The 24,751-nt window shown below is 55.8% G+C and overlaps 1 protein-coding gene across 1 annotated transcript; it reads left to right on the top strand.

The window, feature by feature from the left end:
* Positions 1-7,245: 7,245 nt before the first annotated feature.
* On the top strand, positions 7,246-24,489 carry HSD11B2 (hydroxysteroid 11-beta dehydrogenase 2). Its single transcript, XM_077185040.1, has 5 exons — positions 7,246-7,609; positions 21,642-21,854; positions 22,114-22,299; positions 22,906-23,043; positions 23,514-24,489. The coding sequence occupies exons 1-5, from the start codon at positions 7,315-7,317 to the stop codon at positions 23,873-23,875; spliced, it is 1,194 nt and encodes a 397-aa protein (XP_077041155.1). The 5' UTR covers positions 7,246-7,314; the 3' UTR covers positions 23,876-24,489.
* The last annotated feature ends 262 nt before the right edge of the window (positions 24,490-24,751 follow it).

Raw genomic sequence — 24,751 nt, 5'->3', positions numbered from 1 at the left:
CATCATCCATCACGACAGCTCCACCTCGGCGCTGCCCTGGCGCTGCCTCCAGCCCTGAATCCCGCACAGCAGGTCTCTGTGGCCTTCAAGGAATGAAGAAAAACTCCACTGGGCAGGGCAGCTTTTTCCTCCTGGCTATCTCTGCCCAGGGTTGTTACTCTCCCACGAGGCTGGACATGCCAGCCTGCCCCGGCCTGCAGTGTCTGAGATCTTTCTGAGTGGCCCTGAAAGCAGCAAGATGCCACACTGAGAGCTGCAAGTGTCCCAGAAGTGCCTCAAGATACGGTCTGGCTTTCCTGGCCTCTGGGTGCTTGACTTGGTGCTGCAAAGAGAGGACAAAGAGGTTATGACAGGTAACAGTGAGCCACAGGAAGAAGGAGAAGGGGCTGAGAAAGCACCTTCTTGACCCCCTGCACCTACTCCAGGTACCTAAAATGATATTGCATATGTCACAGTCTAGGATTGTTACTCCTGAGGGCTTGCTGGGGACCACTGAGGCAGGGTGCAGGGGAACGTGTTTGGGTTTTTCCACCTTTTTTTTTTTTCAGCCTTGCTGTTATTTCCAGGATTCCCAGCCTGGCCCTGGACACACGCTGCCCTTGAGTGGCGCCTGAAGTGCTTGGCTTGGCCACAGCACAAGTCATTTATGCCAAAAATATGACTAGCAGGGGTGACCCCTGAGAAGGAGAGGGGGTGGCAGGATGCTGGAGGCACCTTTGCAAGCTGAGGGGGGTTTGGGGCAGTCAGATGAGGCTTGGTGGGGACCTGGGACACATGTGGCCTCAGGCAGCATCAACAGAGATGGGGTTGGGGTGCTGCACCCCCAGTGGACTTCTCGAGGGGGGATGAAGGGCAGGACACCCCATGGCACCCAGCACCTCCATTCCTTCATCCATCTCCATCCCTGCGTGGCTCCTGCCCAGCCAGCCCGGGACCACGAGCTGTGTGTTGCTGCCACGAGGGGGCACGGTGGCCACACGCAGGCGAGGCCACCCTAAAGGACGCTTCCTGTCCCGAAAGGATGCCCCGTGTCCCGCCGCTCGCTCTTCAGCGACTCGCCAACAAAAATGGGCTTCATTTTGTTGTTCTCCCCTGGCTGGCAGCCGGCGGGGCTGCACCCTGCTCCCCCCACCCAGAGACACAGCCTGCCTCTTTCATGTCTCCTGTTGAATGACAGCCGCGTCCTTGGTCCTGGCTGTTTGTCTGGCCGGCGGGGACAGGCTCCGGTCCCCTCTGATCAGCTGTGTCTCCACGGCTTGTCCCTGGCCCTCATCCTGCCCTGGCCCCGTTCCAGGCAGTGGGGAGAAGCAGGGGACAGCAGGAATGAGCCTGGCTCCACTTTATGTTGCATTTTTGCTCTTCTGTATTTTCCACCCTTACTGTGATAGATGTTCCCTGCTTTCTCCATTCCAACTTTTCCATGGGACTGTCCCAGCATAGGATCCTGTTTGCTGCCACACTCTGAGGTTGGCTACAGCTTCATGCTACATGGGCATGTCCCCAGTGCCACCCCCAAGCTCAGGGTGGGGGATTCCCCATGGTCCTGGCCTCGTGGTTGCCATGAAGCCCCACCACCTTGTGTGGGAAGCACAATTACCATCAGTGACAGCACAACCTCTCTTCTCCTCCCAGGTCAGAACCATCTTGAACACTTCTTGCAAATACTGGTGCACCCTAGCCACCTTCCAGAAGCATTATGATCATCTACACCCCCCACCCCCCCCAAATTCCTCCTCCTGCCTCAGCTGGAGGACACCTACTCCATTTCCTGGCCTCAACCCTCTTAAGCAACTTCAGGCTGACAACATGCTCCATTCTGCAACCACCTTCCCCAGCAGGATGGAGGCGTGGAATAGGAACCAGGTCACAGCTGCTGTGACCTACTGCCACCTTCCCTAGGAGCAGAGGGAGCAGAATGTCACCTGGAGCATGGCCCAGTCATCTTCCCCTGGCATCTGTCCTGTGACCAAGGGGGAGACACATTTCCCCTGTCCCCATCACTCCAGTGCTGAGATACAGACTCTGTGATGGGCAGAGATGGGAGATGGGAGGTTGATGCTGTGCTGCCAAAGGAAGGCATGGTACCACACATGACCCAGGAGAACACTAAGTATTAGTGGAGATGGAATCACTGTTTCACAGCCACACTGAAGGAGTAAGGTCCCTGCAGCCCAAAATCAGCTCTGATTTGGAGAACTGTGGTGCAGAAAGCCTGGCTGCCAAAGGCTGTGCAGGCACAATGACACAAGGTCCTGACCAGGGCAGAAGGTGAAACCACCCAAAGCCATGAATGCATCTGGAAACTGAGCTGTGTTTTGTAAATACCTGGGGATCATGTGCAACCTGAAAAAACAAGTCAGAGGCAGGAATGTTCTGAAGACAAGGGGGTCTGGAAAGAGCCAACACAGGGGCAGTGCTTGGCTGGATGCTCCATGCTGCCAGCAAGGCTCTCCTGGGGAGCAGCCCTGGTAATCTGCAAAGGAGCTGCTCCAGCCACAGCACCCCAGGAGAAAGGAGATCCTGCCCAGCTGCTGGGGAAAGCTTTGAGCTGTGCCCACCATCCAGCTGAGGTGTGTGGAAACCCCCTATAGATGGAGGATCAAAGCCTGGGTCTCAGGCTGATTCCATCAACATGGCACCAAATGCAGCAGACAATGAGGACCAATGGTCACCTGTGATTTACAGCTTCAAAATATTGGGAAAGATCAAAACAAGTCCTTTGTCAATTAAACTGGAAACAAGGAATGGAAAATGCTGGGGAAGAAGAGGAAAAAGATCCCAGAACAAAGAGCTAAGGTGGCTCCATGGAGGCTGTGGCTGAGGTTGGCTGTGCCATGAGAAGTGCCTCCAGGCTGGGATTTTTTAGACTCAGTTTCCCATGCCTTAGGTTTGGGAAAGGATCACAGGGATGTTGGATGCAGGAAAGGCTTTTCTGGAGGAGAACCTGGCTTAGCTGAATCACAGCCACCCGTGGATCTGTGCTCCCCAGAAAAGAATGCCAAAATTACAGAGTTACCACTACAGTAGCAAAGTTCAACCAGAACCAAGACAACTGCACAAAGTTCAGTAGTAGGACACAAATATTTGGTGCCAGGAGTAATTAATCACTGTCCTTTGCAAGATGCTTTGGGGCAAAATGAGAGTTAAATTCCAGGTGGTGCAACAGCCTTTGTCACCCCTGAACTGTCTCCAGCCCCAGATGCCAATGGGCTCCAATGTCTCACATCCTCACTGTGACAGATGAACCCCTGTCCATTCAAGGGCATTTTGAGGACATTGTGTGGGAGACAGGGAGCCCCCTGTGCTCCAAGTGCAGCATCCCCTTTCCTGTGGGTTTGACAGTCCATGGTGGGTACCCAGCCCTCAAGTGACATTGAAGGAGGAGGCTTCAGCCCCATGGTCCCCTCTCCTGAGACAGCTGCTCCCAGGGAAGGACTGTACCTCATGGCATTTGTGAGGAAGCAAGAGCTGGCACAAATATCCATCAGCACTGAACAGGCAAAAGTGGCCTGTTAGACGCTTGCCTGGGTGGCGTTTCCTGAGGAGATAATAGCCCTGGAAGAAGGACTTGCTGTTTTGGAGAAGATTAAGTACCTGTGGCAGCAGCATGCGGATGAATCACAACCCTCATGGGCTTAGAGACCCTGGAAATGGCTTATGGCACTTTGAAAACAATGTCATGAATCTTCTGCAGATCAGATTAGGGAGTGGAACAATTATCTCAAAACCTGTTAGTCATGGGAGGCTCCAGGAGCTGGAGGAACAGCCTAGGGCAAGGGGAGCACTAGGAAGATGTGGTTTGTGTGTCCTCCCTCCCAGGGACCTGCTTGAGCAGCCCCAGGAAAGGTGTGGGAGGTGGCTGTGGTTGAACCAGCCCTGCTTCCCCTGTGAAAGGTGAGCTGTAATTAGCAGAACGGGTACGGAAGAGCTCAAGTAGGTCAAAAGGTAATGGGGCTATCACCGGCGTTTCCCAACAGCACGGCGCGGCTGGGAGGCACCTCAGGGTTGGGCAATGGGCAGATGAACAAGGCCAGGCACTGTCTTCAAGGGAAGAGCCACCAGTCACCCTGACTGCACACCAGCCTTCTGAGGAAAGCTGGGGAGCGGCCAGAGACAGCAAATGGTGCTGCTGGTTCAGCCCCACCACACGGGGCCTGTGGTGAGAAAACCCACAGAAAGCCCTGAATGGTGTGACAGCGCACCACAGTTATCTACAAACCTATCCTGAGGTGTCCCACCTCAGGGCATCCCGAGACCATGTGTGAGGAGATCTGGAAGGGATGGATGCAGGGATGGATGGATGGATGGATGGATGGATGGATGGATGGATGGATGGATGGATGGATATCCAATCTAGCTCTCAAGGGGTTGTGGAAATTCATGTTGCAATTTGGGAATGGCCACATCTACCCTCTGTGAAATACAGACATGGGTACAGACTCTACATTCTGTCTGTCCCTGCAAAGCACCATATCCCTGCCCCCACTCCCTTGCATGCCCCAGCACTTCCAACTTGGCCAGCACAGTAAGGGATGGCCTCTCATGGAAAACAACCTTTCTCCAACAGGAATTTTCAAGCCCTGGTGAAGTGATGTGTGGTGAGGTTTAACCAGGTCCTCTTCAAAGCCCAAGTTCCCTGAGGCTCTGCTTTGTGATCACCTCTATTGTTTTCATCAGGTTCAGTAGCCCAGGGCTGCAAGCAAGCAGATTCCTGTGGGAGAGCCCGCGGCCATGCTGTTGGGAGCATCCCTCCTCCTCCTCTACCTTGCCAGCTTCCCAACATTCCCTTGAGCACTTCAAACTCAGCTGGGTGACACCACCACACCCCAGCCAAACCACCCCAGCCTGTTCCACGCTGTACTTCTGCAGCTGTTGCCATCCCTGCTGATGAAATGTGGTTTCCTGCCAGTACCAGGGAGGCTGTTTCCAATAAGGATGGCACAGGCATCCCTGGCACGTGCTGCCACCACCACAGGGCTCGGGGGTCTGGTGGGGCAGCCAGTGCTGATGGCAGCACAGCTGGCAGGGCCTGGCTCCACCAGGGAGGGAGAGGTGTTGGTGATGGCACGTGAGAGCCCAGAGAGTGCCGAGAGTCAGGCCCACGGCAGGGACGCACGAAGGATCACCGAGTACGGAGACTTGGTGAAATATTAAAGCAGGTGCTTAATAAAGCGAGCCCAGCGGCAGCAATTACCCTGTGTAATTAACCTGGGAAGGAGAGGACTTTGTCCCCCAGCCAGGTGGTGCAGGGAGCTCCTGCCAGCAGCTGCTGGAGGTGGCACAGACCTGGCACCCAGCACTGCATGGCAGGGCTTCCCCAGGCTTTGCTGGGGCAAGCCAGGAGCTGAGCTCCCAGCATGGCTCACCCTGCTGCAGCCCCAGAATCACACCAGGTACGTGAGTGGCAGAGCACTGCCTGCTCTGGGTGCTGAGAAATGGTTTGGGATCCCCCTGGAGTCATTGTCCCCCAAGTCACAGGGAGCAGCTGGAAGAGATTCACACCTCACCTGCCTGCTCTGGGCACTGAGGAACTGAGCATGGCTGGCCAAGGCAGCAGGAGCTGGGCAGCCCACTGCTCCTAGAGTGCTCCCCAGCAGGGCCTGAGGGCACTGCCCTGTGCAGGGGGACCCGATCAAGGGGTGGCCCTGATGGTGGCCATGCCCTGTGCTCCCCCTGTCCCAGTGGGGCGTGGGTGCTGGGGGCACTGGTTCTGGCTTGGGCAGCCTCCCTGGATGCAATGGCACTTCCTGCTAGGAAGCTCTGCCTGGACAGGCACTGAGCCAAGCTGTGCCAGGCCAAACTGAGCTGAGCTAAATTGAACCAAGCTGAGCTGAACTGTGCTTACCTAGGTGGGATGACGTGCTGAGCTGTGCCAAACCAAGCTGAGCTGAGCTGTGCTGTAGGTGCTGTATAACCAAGCCATACTGAACCAAATTGAACCATGATGGGCTGAGATGAGATGAGCTGAGCTGTGCCAAGCTGAGTTGAGCTGAGCTGTGCTGAGCCGATCTGAGCCAAATCAAGCTGAACTGTGCCTACCTAAGTGGCATGATGTCCTAAGCTGGGCTGAGCTGAGTCATGCTGAACCATGTCAAGCTCTGCTGAGTTAAGCTGTGCCTATTTAGGTAGCATGATGTGTCAAGACGTGCTGAGCCAAGCCAAGCTAAGCTGTGTCAAGCTGAGCTGTGCCTGCCTAGGTGGTACCTTGTCCTGAGTTGTACCAAGATGAGCTGAGCTGTCCTGTACATGGTATGACATCCCAAGCTGTGCTAAGCCAGGCCGAACTGAGCTGAGTCTATCTGAGTGCCCTGACTGCCCTGAGCTGTGCTGAACCAAGCTGAGCTGAGATGAATTGCACCTATCTAGGTGGCAAAATGTTCCGAGCTGAGTCGAACTGAACCGTGCCAAGCTGAACCATGCCTACTGAGATGCCACAATGTACAGGGCAGGGCTCAGCTGAGCTGAGCTGAGCTGGGCCAAGCCAAGCTGCGCCAAACTGAGTTGTGCCTTAAATGGGTGGCATTGTGTCCCAAGCAAGACTGAGCTATGCCAAGCTGAGCTGAATTGTGCCTTTTGAGGTGACACAATGACTTGTGCTCAGCTGGGCCAAGCCAAGCCAAGTCAGGCCAAACTGTGACTATCTAGCACATCATCATCTCCTGGTCTGTGCTGAGCTGAGCTGTGCAAATTGAGGTGGCGTGGTGTCCTGAGCTGTTCTGAGCTGAGCTGTGCCAAGCTGGACCAAACTGAATTGTGCCTACTTAGGTGGTAAAATGTCCTGAGCAGGGCTGAGCTGCGCTGAGCTGTGCTGACTGAGATGAGCCATGTCTACTGAGCTGGCAAAATGCCCCAAGCTGTGCTGAACTGAATCTGCTTGGGTGGCATCATGTCCCTAGCTGAGCTGAGCTGAGCTGAGCCGAGCTGAGCCATGCCAGACTAAGCAACACTGAACGCACCTACCTAGGCAGCAGAATATCCCGAGCAGCACTGAGCCAAGCCAAACCGTGCCGAGCCGAGCCGAGCCGTGCCTACCCAGGCAGCACGATGTCCCAAGCCGTGCCGCGCAGTACCGCGCCGAGCCGAGCCGAGCCGAGCCGAGCCGAGGGTACCAAGGTGCTCCGCCTTCCCCCCTCCCCGGCCGCCGGTGCCGGTGCCCGGCGCTCCCGGTGCCCGGCGCTCCCGTCCCGCCCGTCTCCCATTGGCGGCGGCCGGTCCCGCCCCGCCCCGCTCCCCCGCCGGGCGGCTATAAACGGGCGCGGCGGGGCGGGCGAGCGGCAGCGGCGGGGCCGTGCCGGGCCCGGGATCGGGACCGGGATGGAGCCGGGGCTGGAGCGCTGGGCGCACGGCGCGCTGTGGGCGGCTCTGGCCGGCAGCCTGGCGCTGCGGGCGGCGCGGCGGGCGCCGGGGCCGGGCCGGGGGCTGGGGCCGCCGCTGGGCCGGGGGCTGGTGCTGCCGCTGGCGCTGCTGGCCGCGCTGCAGAGCCTGTGCCGCGCCTGGCTGCCGCTGCCCCTGGGGCTGGCCCTGGCCGCCGCCGCCGCCGGGCTGCTGCTGTGGCGGGCGGCGCCCCGCGGGCTGCTGCCGGTGGCGGGCAGAGCCGTCCTTGTCACAGGTGAGTGCGGGGACACGGCCTCGACGCCCCGACGGCACCGCCTGGGCTCGGCGGGGAGCGGAGTGGGGTGTCCCGCAGGCACCAGGACGCTGCTGTCTGTGGGGTCCCGCTGGGGACCAACCACCGCTGCCAGCGCATCCCTCACCCTCTTCCACGTCCAAGCAGAACCGGCTAGGCTGTATCTGCCCCGCGAAGCAGGGAGTTGCAATGGCCCCTCGAGTGTTGACCACTAGTTGCAGCATGATGCCGAGAGCTGCTTCCTCTGGAAGCCCTGAGATTAGATGGGACAGAGCTGGCTTTGGACCCCGTCGGCTGGCCCAAGGGCTTCCCTCTCCTCTTTCCCCCTTCCCTTCCTCCCCTCTGGAGTTGTACTTGTTCTTGGAAAGGTTCTCATAGTATCTTTAGAGGCTTCAACAGGGCTGGCTACCTAGTGCTGAGCATCACTGCTTCATCCAGAGCTCCATCCAGGGAGCTGCTGGTGACAAGGTCCTCCACTGTGTGGGTATCCTTGGGAAATGCTGCCCAGCTGCTGCCTGCCTCCTCTTTGGGCTGCCTGGTCCAAAGCTTCTCTGTGGTCCTGAGCTCCTTAGAGAATGTGCTATGCTCCCAAGCATAGCACAGCTCTGGCTTGCTGGCTGAAGCTCTTTAGGATATCTTGGTATATACATGGTTTCTCATTCCTTCCTCCTGGCAGTGGAGCTGCAGGATGAGAGCCAGGGTCAGCAGCGCATTGCTGTGAGGCAATGGTCGTGGAGAGATGAGGAGGAAGTGCTGGAGCTGGGGTGGTTTTTGCTCCAGGTGTGCCTGGAAGGTGCTGCTGGCTCTGCATGGATGCAGAGGGGAGGGAAACTTCTGGGCATGACCTTGGCAGTGCTTCCAAGGACAGGAGCCTGCATCCTGGTGGGGATGTCTGTGCTGGGCTTGGAGATGCTGAAGCTGGAGAAAGGAGTTTGCTTGTTTCCTAGAAAATTAAGGCAAGACCTGGGTCCGCCTTCCAGCTTGAAGGGTTCTGTGGCAGCAGTAGGAAGTGCAGCAAATCCTCTCTGGAGGAGGAAGATCAGAGGAGCAAGGCAGTGGATGAATGAATGATTCAACTGAGTGAAGGTCAAAGCTGCAGCAGGGTAGGGCTGCCTGGGGAGGATGTCTGACAGCCATGCGCTCACAGGCGCCCTGTGGCACACCAGCTCTGGCAGCCCTGGCTCCCTGGCATTGCCTATATAATTAGTGAGTCAGTGACTGGAACAAGGTGTTCTTGCCCCAGTGCGTTGAGGTGGCACCTCTGCAGCTCTGATGTGTTTGCTCTTGGCTGTAAATACTTTGTGGTTTTACAGGTTCGAGGCACAGCCCGTGGTGCGGGATTGGTGTTTCCGTGCTGCTGCTCTGGCAAGTGCCTGCCAAGGGGCAGATGTGAGGGCTGTTTTGCTGGGGATGGCATCCCTCACTTGAGCATTTGCATAGTAATTAGCCTGATTCTTTTATGGATTAATTCCAGCCAACTAGGTATTGAGTAGCTGCTCGTGTCTTCTGTGGGAGCAGCCTGGAAGGATCAGCTCGGGGAGAAAGGCAGCCTGACCTTCTTCCTCTTGCCAATGGGAAGCAAAGCCTGGCAGAGAGAGCAGCATAAGCATGGATGGCTGGCAATGCTGGGCCTCACTGAAGGTGTGTGAGGTCAGGGACAGAACTTCTGCCGTGCTGTGTGTTGTGCTGGACCTTGCAGATCAACTGAGAAATGGCACAAAGTCCCCTCCTGATGGAGCAGTGCAGGTTTCAGCCTGAAAATCTTTGGGCATCATTTCCTTGTATACATATCTTGGCTGCTGTCTTAATCCTGCAGCAGGTTCAGTGATGCTTATCTGGGGCAAGTTAAGGTGGCTGCAGTGCTGCTCTATCTCCCAGGTGATGAGTTTCAGCTCTTCCAGCTGCCCACTCTCTCCAGGAACAACCCTGAGTTGAACTCTGCATGTGAAGCTCCAGCCCCATGTGCTGTTCGGACATCGCTGGCTAAATAAAACTTAATTGTGGCAGGGATTGAAGGAAAACTAACTGTGCAGCTCAGTGGGAAAATAGCAGAGCAGCTGTAGAGCCGCTGCAGAGCAAAGCTGCTGACCCTGTGGTAGCAGCAGGAGCTGGAAAGTTGTGGCGTTTCCCATCTGCTGCAGGTTTGCATTTTGACTGTTGCACGTGGGACTGGGGTTTGGCTGGAGCAGGGATGGGCAGCCACCTGCTGCTAGAGGGGAGTAAGGGATGCTGTGCTTTCCCATGAGGCATCCCCTGGGCTAGCAAAGTGAGTGGTCACTAGTCTCTGCAGTACTGTGTTTGTCTGGGGCTGTGACCTTGGTGCTTTTGTTCTGCATCCCTATGGTCCAGCTTCTCCAGGAGTGTGGCTCCAGTGGATGCAGCCTGGCTGGGGGCAGAGGGTGAGGAAAGTGTTAATCCTGTATTCCTAGGAGATGTAACAGCTGTTTTCAGGGAGGAGGAGAATGCCCTCCTGTGCAGCCAGGGGCTGGGAGAGGTCAGCCCCAGGAGGATGGTGGGGATGAGGAGGGGAGAGGAAATCAGCTGCTTGGCCTGGGCTGGGAGGGAGACAGCAGCTATCTCCATGCCTCCCTTGGTTTGCTGTCCTGGGCCTGCCCTTGCCTTAAAGATGAGCCCACACCTGGCACAGGCTTTAGCCAAACTCAGAAAACCACAAGGTACAAACATACCTGCAGTGTGGGCAGGGCTGGTATGGGCAGCTGCCTGACCAGAGCCTGATCCAGCACAGGGAAGCTGCAAGGCAGCCAATACCTGGCATCCCTCACCACAGGGTGTGACAGGGCACTCCAGGGTGCTGGTGCTGCTGGCTGGCACCTGTGGCCAGTGGGGGCAGTGGCTCACTGAGAGCTGCTGGCTCCAAACACCAAACAGCTGGTTTGTGTGTGCATCCCCCTTCCCAAATGTGAAATGGCACTGCTGGGTGTTCCTAGGGCCACTGGACTCCACAGAGCTGTGTGAACAAAGAGGAGGAGTATTATATCCCATACTGCTTCCCACTGGGAATTGATATAAAAAGCAGTCCAGCCTCTGGAGCAGGGCAGGGCTGATGGTCTGCAAGAGCAGTCTTGGAGGGAGGTGATGAGCTGCCATTTCTTGGCCTCTCCAGATTTAGGCTGGCAGTGCATTGTGCAGGACTGGGCTTTGGCTGGGTCAATTTAGACATGAACCTACAACATCCTTTGGTTCCTGTGGTCTTAGCAGATGCCTGTGGAATTCAGTGAGTCTATTGAAACCATCCAACTCAACTGGGTGCCTGGAGGTGGTGGAGGGATGGCCAGGAGCATCCCCGGGCTCCACTGAGCAGCTGGAGAAGCCTCTTGCTGTTGTGTAGCTCTGCTATGTGTGACTGTGTGGGGTGGTTCTTTGGACAGTAGCCAATTGCCCGATTTACTGCAGATCCTTGAAAAGCACCAAATGCAAATCAGCCCAGGGAGTCTGCCTGCCTGCAGGGCTTTGCCAGAGCAGAGGAGGACAGGAGTTATGATATTGGTTCATATGCTTCAGCTTGGATGGAAAGTTGAAAATAGTGAATTGTTGTTCTGTCTATAATGGTGGTGCCTGAATTAGCTCTCCAATAACATCAAACATCAGGATGGCTGCCTGAGAGAAGCAGTCTGGGTCTCTTGTATCCTTGCTCTTCCTTGGTGCAGCCTGTGAAGAAAGCTAGGAGCACCTGCAGATTGGTCTGTCTTCCAACAAATCATCTCTGTGAGCAAAACTGGTTGTTGGTCAGGCTGCCCAGACCCAAACCTCCCCTGTCCTCTCTTCTCCTTCCTGGCTGCAGGGAAAGTGTGGTTTTCCTGGTGAAGCGTTCTTGTTACAATTGCATGCCCCATTAACAATCTGAAATGGGTCAGAGCTTCAGATCATGTTCAAGGTTAACAGAGGCTTTGCAACTTGCAGTGCTGCAGTATTTCCCATGGACTCCACAGATGTTGAAGCATCTGCTGGCTGCAGCAGGACTGAGTGATTCAATCCAGATGTTGGGACTCTTGCTTTCTGCCATGAAGGTAAATCCCTTTCTGTGGTAAAAAAAGCAGTCTGGACTTTGATGTTGTCGTAGATCTATTTTCCAGCTAAACAAGGTGACTGAGAAATGCCGGGGTCAAGGATTCAGGGCTGGCTCTGGGATGGGCACCTCTGCACCACGGCGTGGCCAGAGCACCTGCAGAGCACACTCACAGCCTGTGTTTGGTGCTGAGCCTGCCAGCAGCCTTGCTGTGAGAAATGCTTTGTGCAAAGGTGCTGCAGCTCTCCATAGGTGACTTTCACTCTGCTTCTGAAGCCAGTGATCCAGCTCAGAGTATCTGGGATCTTTCCCCAGCCTAAGTGCAGGGGTTGGAACTAGGTGCTCTTTCAGGTCCCTGCCAAACAGAACCATTTTGTGATTCTATAAGTGAAAGTTGAAAATCAGCTTATTCCCTGAAATTGCTCTGATTTTTCCAGAATCTATTAAAAATTAACAGCAGAGGCAGCTGCTGCCTCCAAGCTGAGGGGTGGGACAGGACCAAAATCAAACACCCAAACTCCAGCCCTGGTGTACAAGCAATTCCTGGTATACTTGAAGTTAAAAAAATGCAATATTTAACTCTAGTTATAGGGTTTGCTGCTGGCTTTTGGGAACAGAGCAGGAAAGCTGTTTTTTCTGCCTCTATCTGCAGGGCTGAAGCTCTCCCCCCGCTTTGTCAGCAGCCCTCCATGGATTTAGGATTCTTCTTTCCCACGTGAGGTTTCTTCAGAAATAGATACCTACCCCTGCTCACCACAGGCATGTGGATAGATACGCTCGGCTTTTTCTCACTTATCTATAAAATAAGCACTTTGGAAGCCTACTAATGACACAGACCTGTTGAGGTGGGAGTTTTTAGCACCGTTAACCAAAAATGATGAGCACAGCTAATTAGGAGGAAAAACGCATTGAGGTTTCATACTGTGGGAGACTGGAGTTGGTAGAGAAACCCAAGCTGGCTTGATTAACCTCGGGGTTATGTGGGGACATGAGAGCAACAAAGCAAAGACTTCCCTGCTGAAATGAGATTGTCAGATGGGAACGGATGCTTTCGGGAGGAGAGAAGTGTAGGCAGTTGCTGCCCTCTAGTCCAATGAGCAGCACATTTTTAATGAGGTCTGGGATTGGGTTACCCACTGTTGAGTCTAGCTCCCCTCAAGCCAGGATCTGGTTACAGAAGAGCCAGTTGCTGCTTTCACTGCTGGGAGCACAGCACAGGGTTGGTGGACTTGCCCAGCCAGGGTTTTGTTTGAGGGGGCTCTTCAAGGTGTTTCCACCAAATCTTTGCCTTCTCCCCACAGTCTTCTTTCAGTGCTGGTCTAAAACTCCAGCTGGAGGGGCTTTTTTTTTTTTTTTTTCTGAGGAGGAAAGGCTGCAGGGCTTTTGTACCTCTTCACCTCCTGATGTCCCTCCTGTCATCTCAGATCTGAGGTACTGCTGTGGAGCCTCCAAGGCCAGGTTGAATGGGTCTTGGAGCAATCTGGGCTAGTGGAAGGTGTCCCTGCCCACAGCAGGGGTGCTGGAATTAGATGACCCTATAAGGTCCCTTCCAACCTAACTGTTCTATATTTAGGTGGAAAATGCTCAAATTTTCTATGATGAGGTGGAAAAACTGCCCTCATGCTATCAGTATGTTGCTACAGGTATAGTTTAGGAGCTTTTATTTTAATCACCCCAGGATGTGCCTGTTACCTCCTTTCCTGCTCCCCTTAGTGGCTGTGGTATATCCACCATCTCCCATTCTTCTGTCTCAGCTTGTATGTGTAATGTATCACTTCTGCTTCCTTCTCCCCTGGAGAGCTGCCAGCCCCTGAGCTTTATCAGCTTCTCCCTCGGGAGCTGGCTTCCCTGTCACACATGGCGCTGTCCTGGGATTTGCTGGCTCTAAGGCTGTAATCTTGAAAAGCAGTTTTTGGCTTTACAGGCTTTGCAGCAGCACTTCCTCTTGTTGGGTGGCTGACCCTATGGAGCCAGATGGTGAGTGACTCCCAGGCAGGCTGGGAACAGAGAGAAGGGATGGGCTGGAAAGCTCAGGTACCTGCCCTGATGTCTTCTGTGGCAGCTCTGAAAGCCTGGCCTCTCAGAATCATAGAAGCTCTGAATGGTTTGGATTGGAATAAACTTTAAAGACCATCTTGTTCCAACCCCCCTGCCATGGGCAGGGACACCTTCCACTAGACCAGGTTGCTCCAAGCCACATCCCACCTTGCCTTGAACATTTTCAGGGATGGGGCAGCTGCAGCTTCTCTGGGTTACAAGGGCCTAATCCTGTTATGAGTAACCCACTGTGACCAGTATTTGTTCCTCTCTAGGGTCCTGGTTACCAGGTGGGGATAAGCTCCAACCTGGGGTGTGCAGCCATCCCAGGATGAGTTCTGCCCCCTCTTTCAGCTGTTGTGTGGGGCTCTGCCTAAGCTGAAGGGCACATGTGGGTGCTGCCCTGGCATTGCCTGGGTCAGCACAACTATGTCCAAGCACATCAGCCTGGAGGGCCATCTTGTATTTTGGGGAAAATGCACCAAAGTAGCCTTATGATACTGAAACTCTTACTCTGAAGAGCTGGTGAGAGCTACAGGTGAAGAGTAAGGAGGGGACAACTTGAGCTGTGTATGGAAAGGGCAGGTGGGTTGAGGATGTCATGAGGCACATCTCTGAGCCTGGGGGCTTAAACAACTCAGTGTATTTCAAAAGCTGTCTTGGCAGAAGCTCAGTTGGTGTTTGCTCAAGTGTTTTGCTCTGTTTCTAAAAAAAAAAAAAAAAAGTCCCCCGCTTCACATGGATCTGGAAGCTGCAAATGAAAATAGTTGGTGCAGCTGTAGAGACCATCATGATGTGGGAATGGGCAGGGCTTGCACCACTTCTGCTTGCTTGGGATTGTGACATGAGGTGGGAGTTTACTCTTGTGACAAGGAGAGTGATGAGCTGGCACCCTACAAGCAAAGAAATATCTCATCAGCAAAATACCCCTAAATATTACCCCTAGTTCTCCATTAAAACTGCTGTAGCCTTATTGGGGTGCTGCAAACTCTGAGATGATTAACATGGTGATCCCCTGGGCTTGCTCTGACCTGTTGCTTTGGTCAGCATTGTCCCAGCACGGCTTTGTCCCTGCTGGCATCACTTGTGACTTGCCCACAGTGCTGTCTGGGTGGCACATCAAAGCTCTCCCACGGCTGACCTGTCCCACCACATGGTTAGAGGTTCTCCTGGTCATGTCATGGCTGTGGTGCTTTGCTGTCCTGGCTAAAATCACCTTCCCTGAGATGTCCCTGGGTGGTGATGGCTCGTGGTGGTCCATGTAGAAGAGCTGTTCTTCCCTTCAGCTGCCTGTGGATGGATTAGCCCTGCCTGTAACAGACCTTAGGCATGACCTGATGCCTCTCTTTGCTTGTTAGCACACAAGAGGGATGGATATGGGGCTCGGCTGCTGGTTCTCCGGCCTGCTGGGAGTCCTGGAGAGCCCTCTTGCAGACTAGAGGTGCCCACCAGCAGGTGCCCCAGCCACCACCTTATTCCCCAGGAGCATCTTCAGACATTCCAGACATAGCCCGTGGAGCTTTCTGGCTTCCCAGCCTGTTTCCTACCCAGCCTCTCTCTCTCAAAAAGCCCAGGTGGATGTGTCACCAGTGCCAGCTTGCCATTGGCACTGATCTTGAGTGGCACTTGATCTTGAGTGATCTGGTCAAGTTGTCTCTGGGCCACGGGTGTCCTTCCCAGCAACAGCTCTTCCTGATGGAAGAGCTTTGTCCCAAGAGCCATCAGTTGTTCCTGATGGCTTTCGAGGCTTTGTCAGCTCCATGTTCCCAGTTCACCGTGTTCCTTTTGAGGGTGATTATTAACCCAGCTATCACCATAGCTCTTCACAACTTCCTCTTGGAGGGCCATCCATCTATCCCAGATTAGCTCTCATGTACAGCCTGTGCCAGGTGAAGTCTGTGCTGCTGACTCCTCTCGTGTATTGCTGCCTGCTGCAAGATGAAATTCTTGACTGTGAGAGTCTCACTGCTCCCTTTGGGGAGAGGATCTCCCCTCGCTGGAGACAGCAGCTGCCGGAAGATGCCATCCAGCCCCGGTGTGCGGTGAGCAGCAGCTTCTAGGAAATTCCTGTGCTCTCTTTCTGCGAAGTGTCACAGCGAGGCTGGAGGTGGCACTTCCTCCCCCCACCCCCGTCAGCTTGCGAGCCCAGGGTCATTGCTCACCGCAGCAGCGTCACTGCCATGCCAGGGCTGGGTTAATTCCGGGGTCCCAGCCTCTCTGAGCATCCCCCCAGGCACTGGCCTTGCATTGCAGGGGGTGGCTGGGCTCATTCCTGTCCTGCTGTCCCAGGGCACGAACAAGCTCCTGCGTTCATTAGCCCCCCTGGCGGCAAGCAGCATCTGCTGCTCACAGCTTTGGTGGGGGAGAAGGCGTCTGGATGGCTTTTAGTGACAGCGATGGGGAGGGCTGTGGCCCCTGACACTTTTCTTATTGCCCAGCTGCTTTTGTGCAATCAGTCCCCAATATGGATGCACCAGTAAAGCTCCTGAGAAATGGCCTTTAATCCAGAAGCTGTGGGTGCATTCACACTGGCCTGGGGGCTCCACGTCATCTCTGTCTGGTTGTGTTGGTTGTCTAGGCAGAAAATCAGATTTCCCCCTTCTCTTTAAGTGGGAGATAACTTCCCGGGTGGAGGTGATGACTGTGAGGCCCCAGGAACACTTGGCTAATCCATTGTAATTCACACCAGCTGGCTATTGTCCCCAGCACGGAGGGGTGGGTCACCCATGCACCCCCTGCCATGGGCATTCTGAGCTCTGCCTTCTGTCACGAGTCTCCCTGTGGGACTGAGGGTTTGTCTGACCCCTGCTTTGACCCACAGGACCTGTTGGAGGGATGTGTCTATGTGGGCTGTGGGAGCCATCAGCAATCTCCCTCGAGCTGCCTGTGCCGACTGTGTCATGCAGGGGGGGTGGTCCTAGGGGAGCAGGGGCACTGTGTGCCTGCCTGGGCTCAGGTCCTGCTCAGGAAGGAGGCTGAGGCTTTGCAGGGATGCACAGCCAGCCTGCTTGGGTGGGGGGTTCCTGCATTATCCACTCACTAGGGATTTGGGGATGGGATTTGGGTCATCCCTAAAGGTATCTTCTGGCTTTAATTTAATTTAATTAGGCTTGTGGCTTCCTGAACCCCAGTGCTGAGGACCAGCAGCAGCATTACCAGGCCTGCTGCCAGCCCAGCCCTGTCTGCCCGTGCTTGGGCATGAGGGCTGCTCCCACAGGGAACGGGGACATGGCATGCCATCAAAGCCAGTGGCTGGGGTGGTGTTTCCTGTGAACAGTGATGACACTGGATGGGTTGTGGGCTGTGGGTGCCCCTTCCCAGCCCCACTCCCACAGAATTACCTTGGGTGTGGGCAGATGGTGGCTGATGCCTGGCTGGGGAGGCCAGGGCTGGTGCATGGCTGTGGTGGCCCAGCTGCTGTGGGGACAGGTGCTCCTGCCTTCCCTTCCCTATCCTGTGCCCTGCCAAGAATTTGTTCCTTCACAGCTCCCCATTGCCCAGGGCTGACATCACCCCTTTATCACTCCTTGCTCCAATTGTGTGCAGCATCTGGAAGGTGTTGGCCACTGGGCCTTGTCCTGCCCACACAGGATTTTGCTGGGCATTTTATCATGCCTGGACCTGCACTGTGCAAAGATCCCCTCCTTGAGCTCCTCTGGGAGACTGCCATCCCCTCTGATGGCACCATCCCCAGCTGGTGGCACCTTGTCCTGTGCTTCTGCATCCATGAGGTTCCCACGCTCCCAGGATGGAGCTGAGACAAACAGCTGAGTTGGGATCAGTGCCTGCTCAGGCACCCAGGTGAGCCTCCCTGAGTGCTGCTAAATCCCATACTGTGCCCAGAGAAGCTGGATCCATGATGGCAGTGAATCCTGTCAGAGCCAGAAGGCCACATTTAACTTGGCATCCCAGGCAGGGTCTGAGCTTGAGCCCATGGAAACAAGTGGTGCAGCATGTTAATCCATTCGGCCTTGGTGCCCTGTTGATGGTGTCCTTGAGCCTGATGACAGCTCCATCTTGGCAAGGCCTCTTGGACAGGGTGGTGGGACACACAGCCCTAAAGCTCTTTGGGGAGGGGGGACTGATGTCCTGGGATTTGAGGAGCAGCAGGGGGCACCCAGGCAAGGGCCTGCAGAGCTGATGGGGGTGGAGGGGGGTGATGTCCTTCTGGGTGCCCAACTCAGCTGGCAAGCTCCCAGTTAGTGGAAGATGGAGCATCCTCAAGGGGTGCCTCCAGCTGCCTTGCTGCCAGGTGCCTGGGGCTGCTGACTGACCACGCTGCTAGGGTGACCATGGGGGAGCTGGTCCATCACAAGGGTGCTCAGCCCTGGGGCAACCCCTCCCTCTTCAGCTTCCACACCAGGGTCCCTCAGCTGGGGTGGCTGAGGAGGGACCAGATCCAGGGAGCTGTCACTGTACCCAACAGGCTCTGGGCAGTTTTGCAGGCACATGGGAATTCTTTAACCAAGCTTGGTTCTCACTGCTTAGGTTTTCGTTGGTCCTCACCTGTGGTTCAGGATACAGAGGTCATAAGGACGCACAACTTCTGGTTCAGAGATGAGGGTGCTCAGTTTATGGCTCGGGGATGAGGCTGAGGATGTACACAGCTCATGGCTAGGGGATGAAGAAGCTTGGCTTGTAACTCAGGGCTTAAGATGCCCAGCTTGCAATTCCAAAGCTCCAGAATGAGACTGCACAGTTCATGGCTCATGGAAGGGGACTCTCAGCTCACAGTTTGGGAAGGGAAGTCATTCCTAGGTTGTGTTGAGGTGAGCACTGCAGACCTGTGCTGTCAGCCCTCCATCATGTACCGTGCCAGCAGTGGGGGCAGGGGCAGGCAGGTGGTTGTGGTTCAGCAGCTCCCGGGTCACAGCTGTGTTACTGACCCTCTCTGCTCCAATCAGAAAACTGTGGCACTAATTTTGAGCATGTCTGTGTATGGTGGCCTTGGTGCTGGTGCAGGAGAGCAGGGTGAATACCTGAGACAGCAAAATGTCAGAGTGTGCCATGCCTGACTCACCTGAAAGAAATGTGTCCGCACCAAACAGGGACTGCAGCTCCAGCCGGCTCCTGGAGCGAGGAAGCAGCGGTGCAGGCTGGCTGGGAGCTGCCCAGCTGGCACAGCTCAGCCCCGGCGGTGGCTCTGCTGTCACCATGAGGAGCAGCTCTGGACAATGGATGCAAGATGCTGCGGTGTCAGTCCTCTTTCCCTCCCCGAGTGGGTGGGAGGCCACCCCTTATGATGATGCCGGAGGCCAAACCTTTTTGCTTGCTCAAGATAAGTAAAACTGGGGCTTGTCATGCCAAAATTCTAGTGGAGGCGTCCATCTCTCACTCTTTGGGAAGTCGCTGAAGTGGCTGGAGCTTTCGTAAAGTTCTCAGGAATTGCTGCTGACCTGCTGCTCTGGAAAACGTCCGGCCGGCCCCTGGTGCAGGAGTTTGTCCCGGCTTGCTGAGCCTGTGGAGGGCTGCTGGATTTTGCAACCTGGACTCAAGTTTAGCTCTGCTCCTGCTGCAGCAAAAGCCTCTGTCTGCTGACCCAGGGTCCGTGGGGATAAGATGCAGGGGCTTCAAGGTACCTGCTCTCCTCTGCTGCGCTCCCAGTGCTGGGCTCCTGTGCTTGATCTGACCACGTCCCTCCCTCCAGCAGGACTGTGAAACCAGCTGGCAAGCTGGGAGCTGGGGCGGGGGGAACTGGCGCCGGCATCTCCTCGTGATGCAGCATCCTGGGAGGGCAGCGAGCCCACACCAGCCTTGCTGGGGCTGCACAGACTGCACGGCTCCAGCGCTCCCGGCGGGGCCGGGCCAGCGGCAATGGCTCCTGTGCCAGCTCCGGCGTGGCCAGCAGCTCATGTGCTGGTGGCCACAGGGAGTGAACATGGCCCTGGGAAAGCTGCCATGCTTTGGGGCCACGTGTTATGGGCCCAGGGGGTTCATTGTCCCTCCCTGCACTCTTGGCCATGCCTGAGCACAGCGGATGGGAAGCTGAGCAGCAGTGGAGACCTTAAATAACACCAGAGCATCCTCACCCTCCTGGCCTTGGGCCTCCCGCCAGCCTCCCAGGAGTTTTTTTATTTGGTATGTGTGTGAATAAATTAGAACTTCCGAAACAAACCCTCTGACTGCCCTGCTCCTCTAAGGCAAAACAAACCCTGCCTGACTTGGACAGCATGTGGCTGTGTTTGCTACCTCCTTGCCAGACTTGCCCATAAGAAGCCAGCAAACCTGGCTCTCGGTTTTTTGGGATGTTTCCCGGGGTTTTGAGAGTTACATGGTGATAGGAAGCTTCATGTTTGGACTGGAAGCTTTTCTTGCCAGCTGCATGGGAGCAGTGCAGGTAACCCTCCTGTCAGCTGCGTCATGGTGAGGCTGTGGCCAGGAGCACTTTTATTTTTAAACCTTATCTTTATTGCAGTTTTCTCCTGCACTGCTTGAAAGGTGAAATGCACCTTATCTGTTTGTCTGCTGGCAGTATGCACTGCTCTAGGGAGGGGAGAGGTGGATGTGCTGTACCTTCAGCATGCCCTGCGGACCAGGGTTCTGGGGGTGATGCTGGGGCAATGCCAGGGATAATGCTGGGGTGATGCTGAGCCAACCTGGCACACATCCATGATGAATGTGGGGTGTTGTGTGGGAAAGGGAGGTCCCTGCAGCCCCTTCCTGCCAACTGAGCACCTCTGGGCTGTGTTATCACTCTGGCCTCTGGCCAGAGGTTTAATTACAGGTTTCTGACGCAGCAGCAGAGTAAAACTGAACTGGGAACTGGGACAGACACTGAACTGACGCTTAGCTGGCACCCCAAGAGCTATGCCTGATCCCAGCCTGGGGGTGTGGAAGAGTGAGGCATCCAGTCCATGTGCTGGTGGAGGGCTGCTGAATCTTGTGAGGTAACAGTCCCCAGGGCCACTGTTGTGTCCACCCCTGTGTCCACCCCGGGGTGGCTCCAGGTGCCACACAGGGTCAGTTTTCAGGATGTCCTCATGAGCACCCAAAGGTGCAGGGCAGGAGGCTACAGGGCCACGGGGCTGCCCCTGCAGTGCTCCCCTGTTAATGGTTAATGTGACTGGGCAGCGGTCGTGGCACAGACTCCCCGAGCTATCAGTGCTGCCATCGGCCCCGGGAACAGCCTGTACCTTGCTGCTGCTGTTTGTTTGCATCCTGGCCGCTCCACCCTGGCCACTGGCCTTGTCACCGCTCTGCAACAGCCAGCTCCCGCCCGGGCTGTCTCCCAGCCACCCCGATGGTGGCTTTGCAGGTGATAGTGTCACCTGTGGGGCCTCTGTTTGAACAGAGATGGAGGATGTGAGGCTGGGACCGGGCATGGAGCACCAGAACTCTCCCGAGTGGTCCATCCCGTTTGGATGCTCCCTTGAAGGATGCAGGGTAGCAGGAGCAGACCAGAATCCGTTTTTTCCCTCACCATTTTTAATCCCCTCATGCCCCAGCCAGGTGAAGAGGTTCTCTGCCTTTTGATCACTTTCTGGGAGGCGAAAGGCATTCGGCAAAAGTCTCCCACGGAGCCTGATGCCAGCTATGAATAGTTCTTGATGGAGCTTTTAGAGGCTATTTTGAGGGCTGATGGCCCCTCGTCGCTGCAGGGCTCTGGGCTGTTCGGTGGGTGCGTTGCTGGTGCCTGTGGGTTTGCCTGCAGCTCGGGGACGATGGGGCTGCAGATAAAGGGAGTGTTTTCTTCCTCCTGCAAGGGAGAGAAAACAACAGCTCCATGACCTGCAAATGCCCCAGGGCAAGGTCACATCCTGGTGAGTCAGGAGCTACAGCAGGGTGCGGAGCCAAGGTGGTGCTCAGGCAAGGGAAACTGATGCTGGGGTGGATGTTTGGTTCCTGGGGTTGGTTCCTAGTGATGGAGAGGCAGAGCTAGGGGATCTTTGGGGGCTGGAGGCAGACAGTGGCTGTCACTGGCCACTGCAAGGCTCTTCCCATCTCTTTCAGGATGTGACTCGGGCTTTGGGCAGGCAACAGCCAGGCACTTGGACATCATGGGCTTTCGGGTGTTTGCCAGTGTGCTGGACCTGCAGAGTCCTGGTGCCCAGGAGCTGCGCCAGAGCTGCTCATCGAGGCTGACGCTGCTGCAGATGGACCTGACCAAGACAGAGGACATCCAGCGTGTCCTGCAGCATATCCAGGCCCACACCAACAGCACAGGTAGGAGCTGCCTTTGGCGACCTCACAGGACCCCACAGAACTCCCTGGGATCTCAGCCTGCAGCCAGCATGGCAGCGGCACCCTCCATCTGTCTCCACGGGGGGCTGCATCCCTGTGCCAACAGCCTTTGCCAAGCTCTCTTGTCCTGGGGCATCCTACAATTCCTTTGCAGGACCCCCATCAGCCTGGGGAGCAGCTGGAAATCCTGGGGTGGGGCTTCCCCATTCAGGTCACCTCTTCAAGCATCCCATTCCCACAGGACTCTGGGGCCTGGTGAACAACGCTGGGTTCAATGACACCATTGCCGACGCTGAGCTCTCGCCGCTGGGCAAGTTCCGTACCTGCATGGAGGTGAACTTCTTTGGCTCCCTGGAGCTCACCAAGGGGCTGCTGCCCCTGCTCCGCTCTGCTGGTGGCCGCATTGTCACCGTGAGCAGCCCTGCAGGTGAGCAGCCTCCCTCCAGCGTGGCACCCCTGGCACCCTCAGCCCAGGCATGGCTTGAGCATCCCCATGGTGTGGTGCAATTTCCAGCCCCCAGGCGCTCCAACCTTCTCAGCCAACTGGCTCCAGGAACTGTAGAATGAGCTGGCAGCACTGCTGAGCCCCACAGCAGCTACTAAGACATGAGGAGACATGGGGGCTGGGGACAGGCAGCCTGGTCACAGGCAGCATGGGCAACCCAAGCCCAGCTGCCATGTGTCTCCATTGGGGAGGACAGCCTCAGCCAGGGTGGGAAAATCAACTTCCTTTCCCCTGCCCTTTTTTTTGCCCATTAAAACACTCTAATCCTCCATTGGGGATGACAATCCCAAGCTTTAGCTGGACAGGGAGCAAAATCAATTTCCTCTTCCCTCACCACTGTTTTTTGCCCCCATTAAAACATTAATTTGAATTTGAACAATTTCAGTTGTTTTCTTAGCAAAACAAACCCCAAGCCATTTCCTTAAGCAGGGCCCAGGAACACAGCCCTACACAAGCCCTGCCCTTCCCCCCCCCCTCCCCTCTGTCCCTGCTGGAGCACTGGCTCACTCATTCTTTCACTCCTGCCAGGTGACATGCCCTTCCCCTGCCTGGCAGCCTACGGGGCCTCGAAGGCAGCCCTCAGCCTGGTCATGGACACCTTCCGCAGCGAGCTCCAGCCCTGGGGCATCAAAGTCAGCCTCATCCTGCCTGGATACTACAAAACAGGTAAGAGGGTCAGTGCCTGCTCCTGTCTGTGCCTGTGGGCAAGGGACAGGTATCCCAGGGAGGCAGAAGATGGAGAAATGGGATGAGCAGTTGGTGGTGCAACCATGCAGCTTCTGAGTATCTCCAGCCATACGGGGACAGTGGCTATCCTGTGGCCGTTGGGCTCTGATGGACTAGAAACAGCATCACGTCCTGCCAGCAGACCCCATACCACTAGGACTGGTCAAAGCAGCTCAGTCACGTTTATGACAGCAGCATCCCCACTGCAGGCAGGGTCCAAGACCCCTGGTCCAGTCTCAGGCTAGCACGAGCCACTATGGTGCTACTACTGTCCTTCCCTCATGGCAATCTTTGCCAGGGTCTTAGCTGGACCTTCCTGTGAGGCTGGAAGGTGACTGGGGCTGCTGGCACCCATGGCAAGGGGCCTGGAGTGGGGGGCCCACAAGCTCACGGGGACTGTTTCCTTGCAGGGACGACATGTGACCCTGCCTTCTGGAACCTGCATAAGCAGCAGCTGTTGGCCAGCCTGCCCCAGGAGCTGCTGCAGGCCTATGGCGAGGACTATGTGGAGGAGATCAACCAGCAGTTCATCCAGTTCATGAAGGTGGCAGTGGAGGACCTCAGCGCAGTGGTGAACAGCATCACAGAGGGGCTTCTGGCTGCCAACCCAGCCGTGCGCTACTACCCAGGGCAGGGCCTTGGGATCATGTATTTCATACACCGCTACCTGCCCTACTTTGTCCGAGACTTGTTCTTGAAAGGATTCTTCATCAACCCCAAGCTGCCCCGAGCCCTGCGGCGAGAGCACCACAAGGATGTGAAGAAGGCCTGACCTGGGCCTGCCCAGGGCCTTCTCCCGGGCTCTCCAGGCACACCGGCCCCTGAGCGCGTGCAGAGCCAAAGGCACTGCCCTCCTGCACCGTGGGGGAACAATCAGCATTAGACGTTAAAAACCAAATTTCTTTCCAAAAATCAGGTAGATCTATTTTCTATTGTGCAAGAATCAACGTTTTCTAGAGACCTTGGTTTTGTATTTTTTCTAACCATGTACCGTCCAAGAGGCCCATCCCTGCCTGACTCAGCAGCTCTGCACCACAGGCTGGGATGTACCTCCTCAGCTGCCCACCACCTTCCTTACTGCTCTCAGAGCTGTTTGTCTCCATCCCCTCTTGGCTGGGTCAGGGCTGGGACCCTGTGGCCGCTGCCTCCCTGCCACTCATTACACACTCCACACGCTCCTGATCAGTGCAGGGGCCAAGACCAGGCTGCCAGTGCTGCAGAGCTCTTCATGAGATGAACTATGTGATTGTCACTTTTTAAATAAATCCATTCTTGATATTCCAGCAGGCTCTGGCTGTCTCCTTCCACAGTGCAGTGCTGCAATGCTGCTCAGGGATGCCCAGCCTGTGGGCAGAGCTAAGCTGGGTCATGACTGGCCCTGTGCCGAGCACTGTGGCAGGAGCCTCACATGCAGCAGCAGTTGCCACAGGTACTCCCAGAAAAGGGCTCAGCCTGCCAGGAGGGATTTGTGCCCACTCCCTGCCCTTCCCCAGCCCTATGCCAAAAGCTTTCTTTTGCTTTGCTCCGACTCTGTGGCCCTGCTGGGGCAAGGATGGCAGCGGTGACAGTGCCCCATGTGGACAGCCCCAGGCACCAGGGAAAACCATGCAGCTCCCTAACCTTCCTAACCTATGGACCATTCCCATAT

The sequence above is a fragment of the Agelaius phoeniceus genome, chromosome 12, assembly GCF_051311805.1.
Source record: "Agelaius phoeniceus isolate bAgePho1 chromosome 12, bAgePho1.hap1, whole genome shotgun sequence".
Taxonomy (NCBI): domain Eukaryota; kingdom Metazoa; phylum Chordata; class Aves; order Passeriformes; family Icteridae; genus Agelaius; species Agelaius phoeniceus.
The sequence above is the reverse complement of the archived record's forward strand: the minus strand, read 5'-3'. Positions and strand labels throughout refer to the sequence as shown.

What these genes read in the sequence shown, in the direction of transcription:
- HSD11B2 (XM_077185040.1), top strand. Translation starts at nt 7,315, where the DNA reads ATGGAGCCGGGGCTGGAGCGCTGGGCGCACGGCGCGCTGTGGGCGGCT. An exon ending in GGCCCACACCAACAGCACAG is followed by an intron (nt 21,855 to 22,113) that starts GTAGGAGCTGCC and finishes CCATTCCCACAG; the next exon opens with GACTCTGGGGCCTGGTGAAC. An exon ending in GCCTGGATACTACAAAACAG is followed by an intron (nt 23,044 to 23,513) that starts GTAAGAGGGTCA and finishes GTTTCCTTGCAG; the next exon opens with GGACGACATGTGACCCTGCC.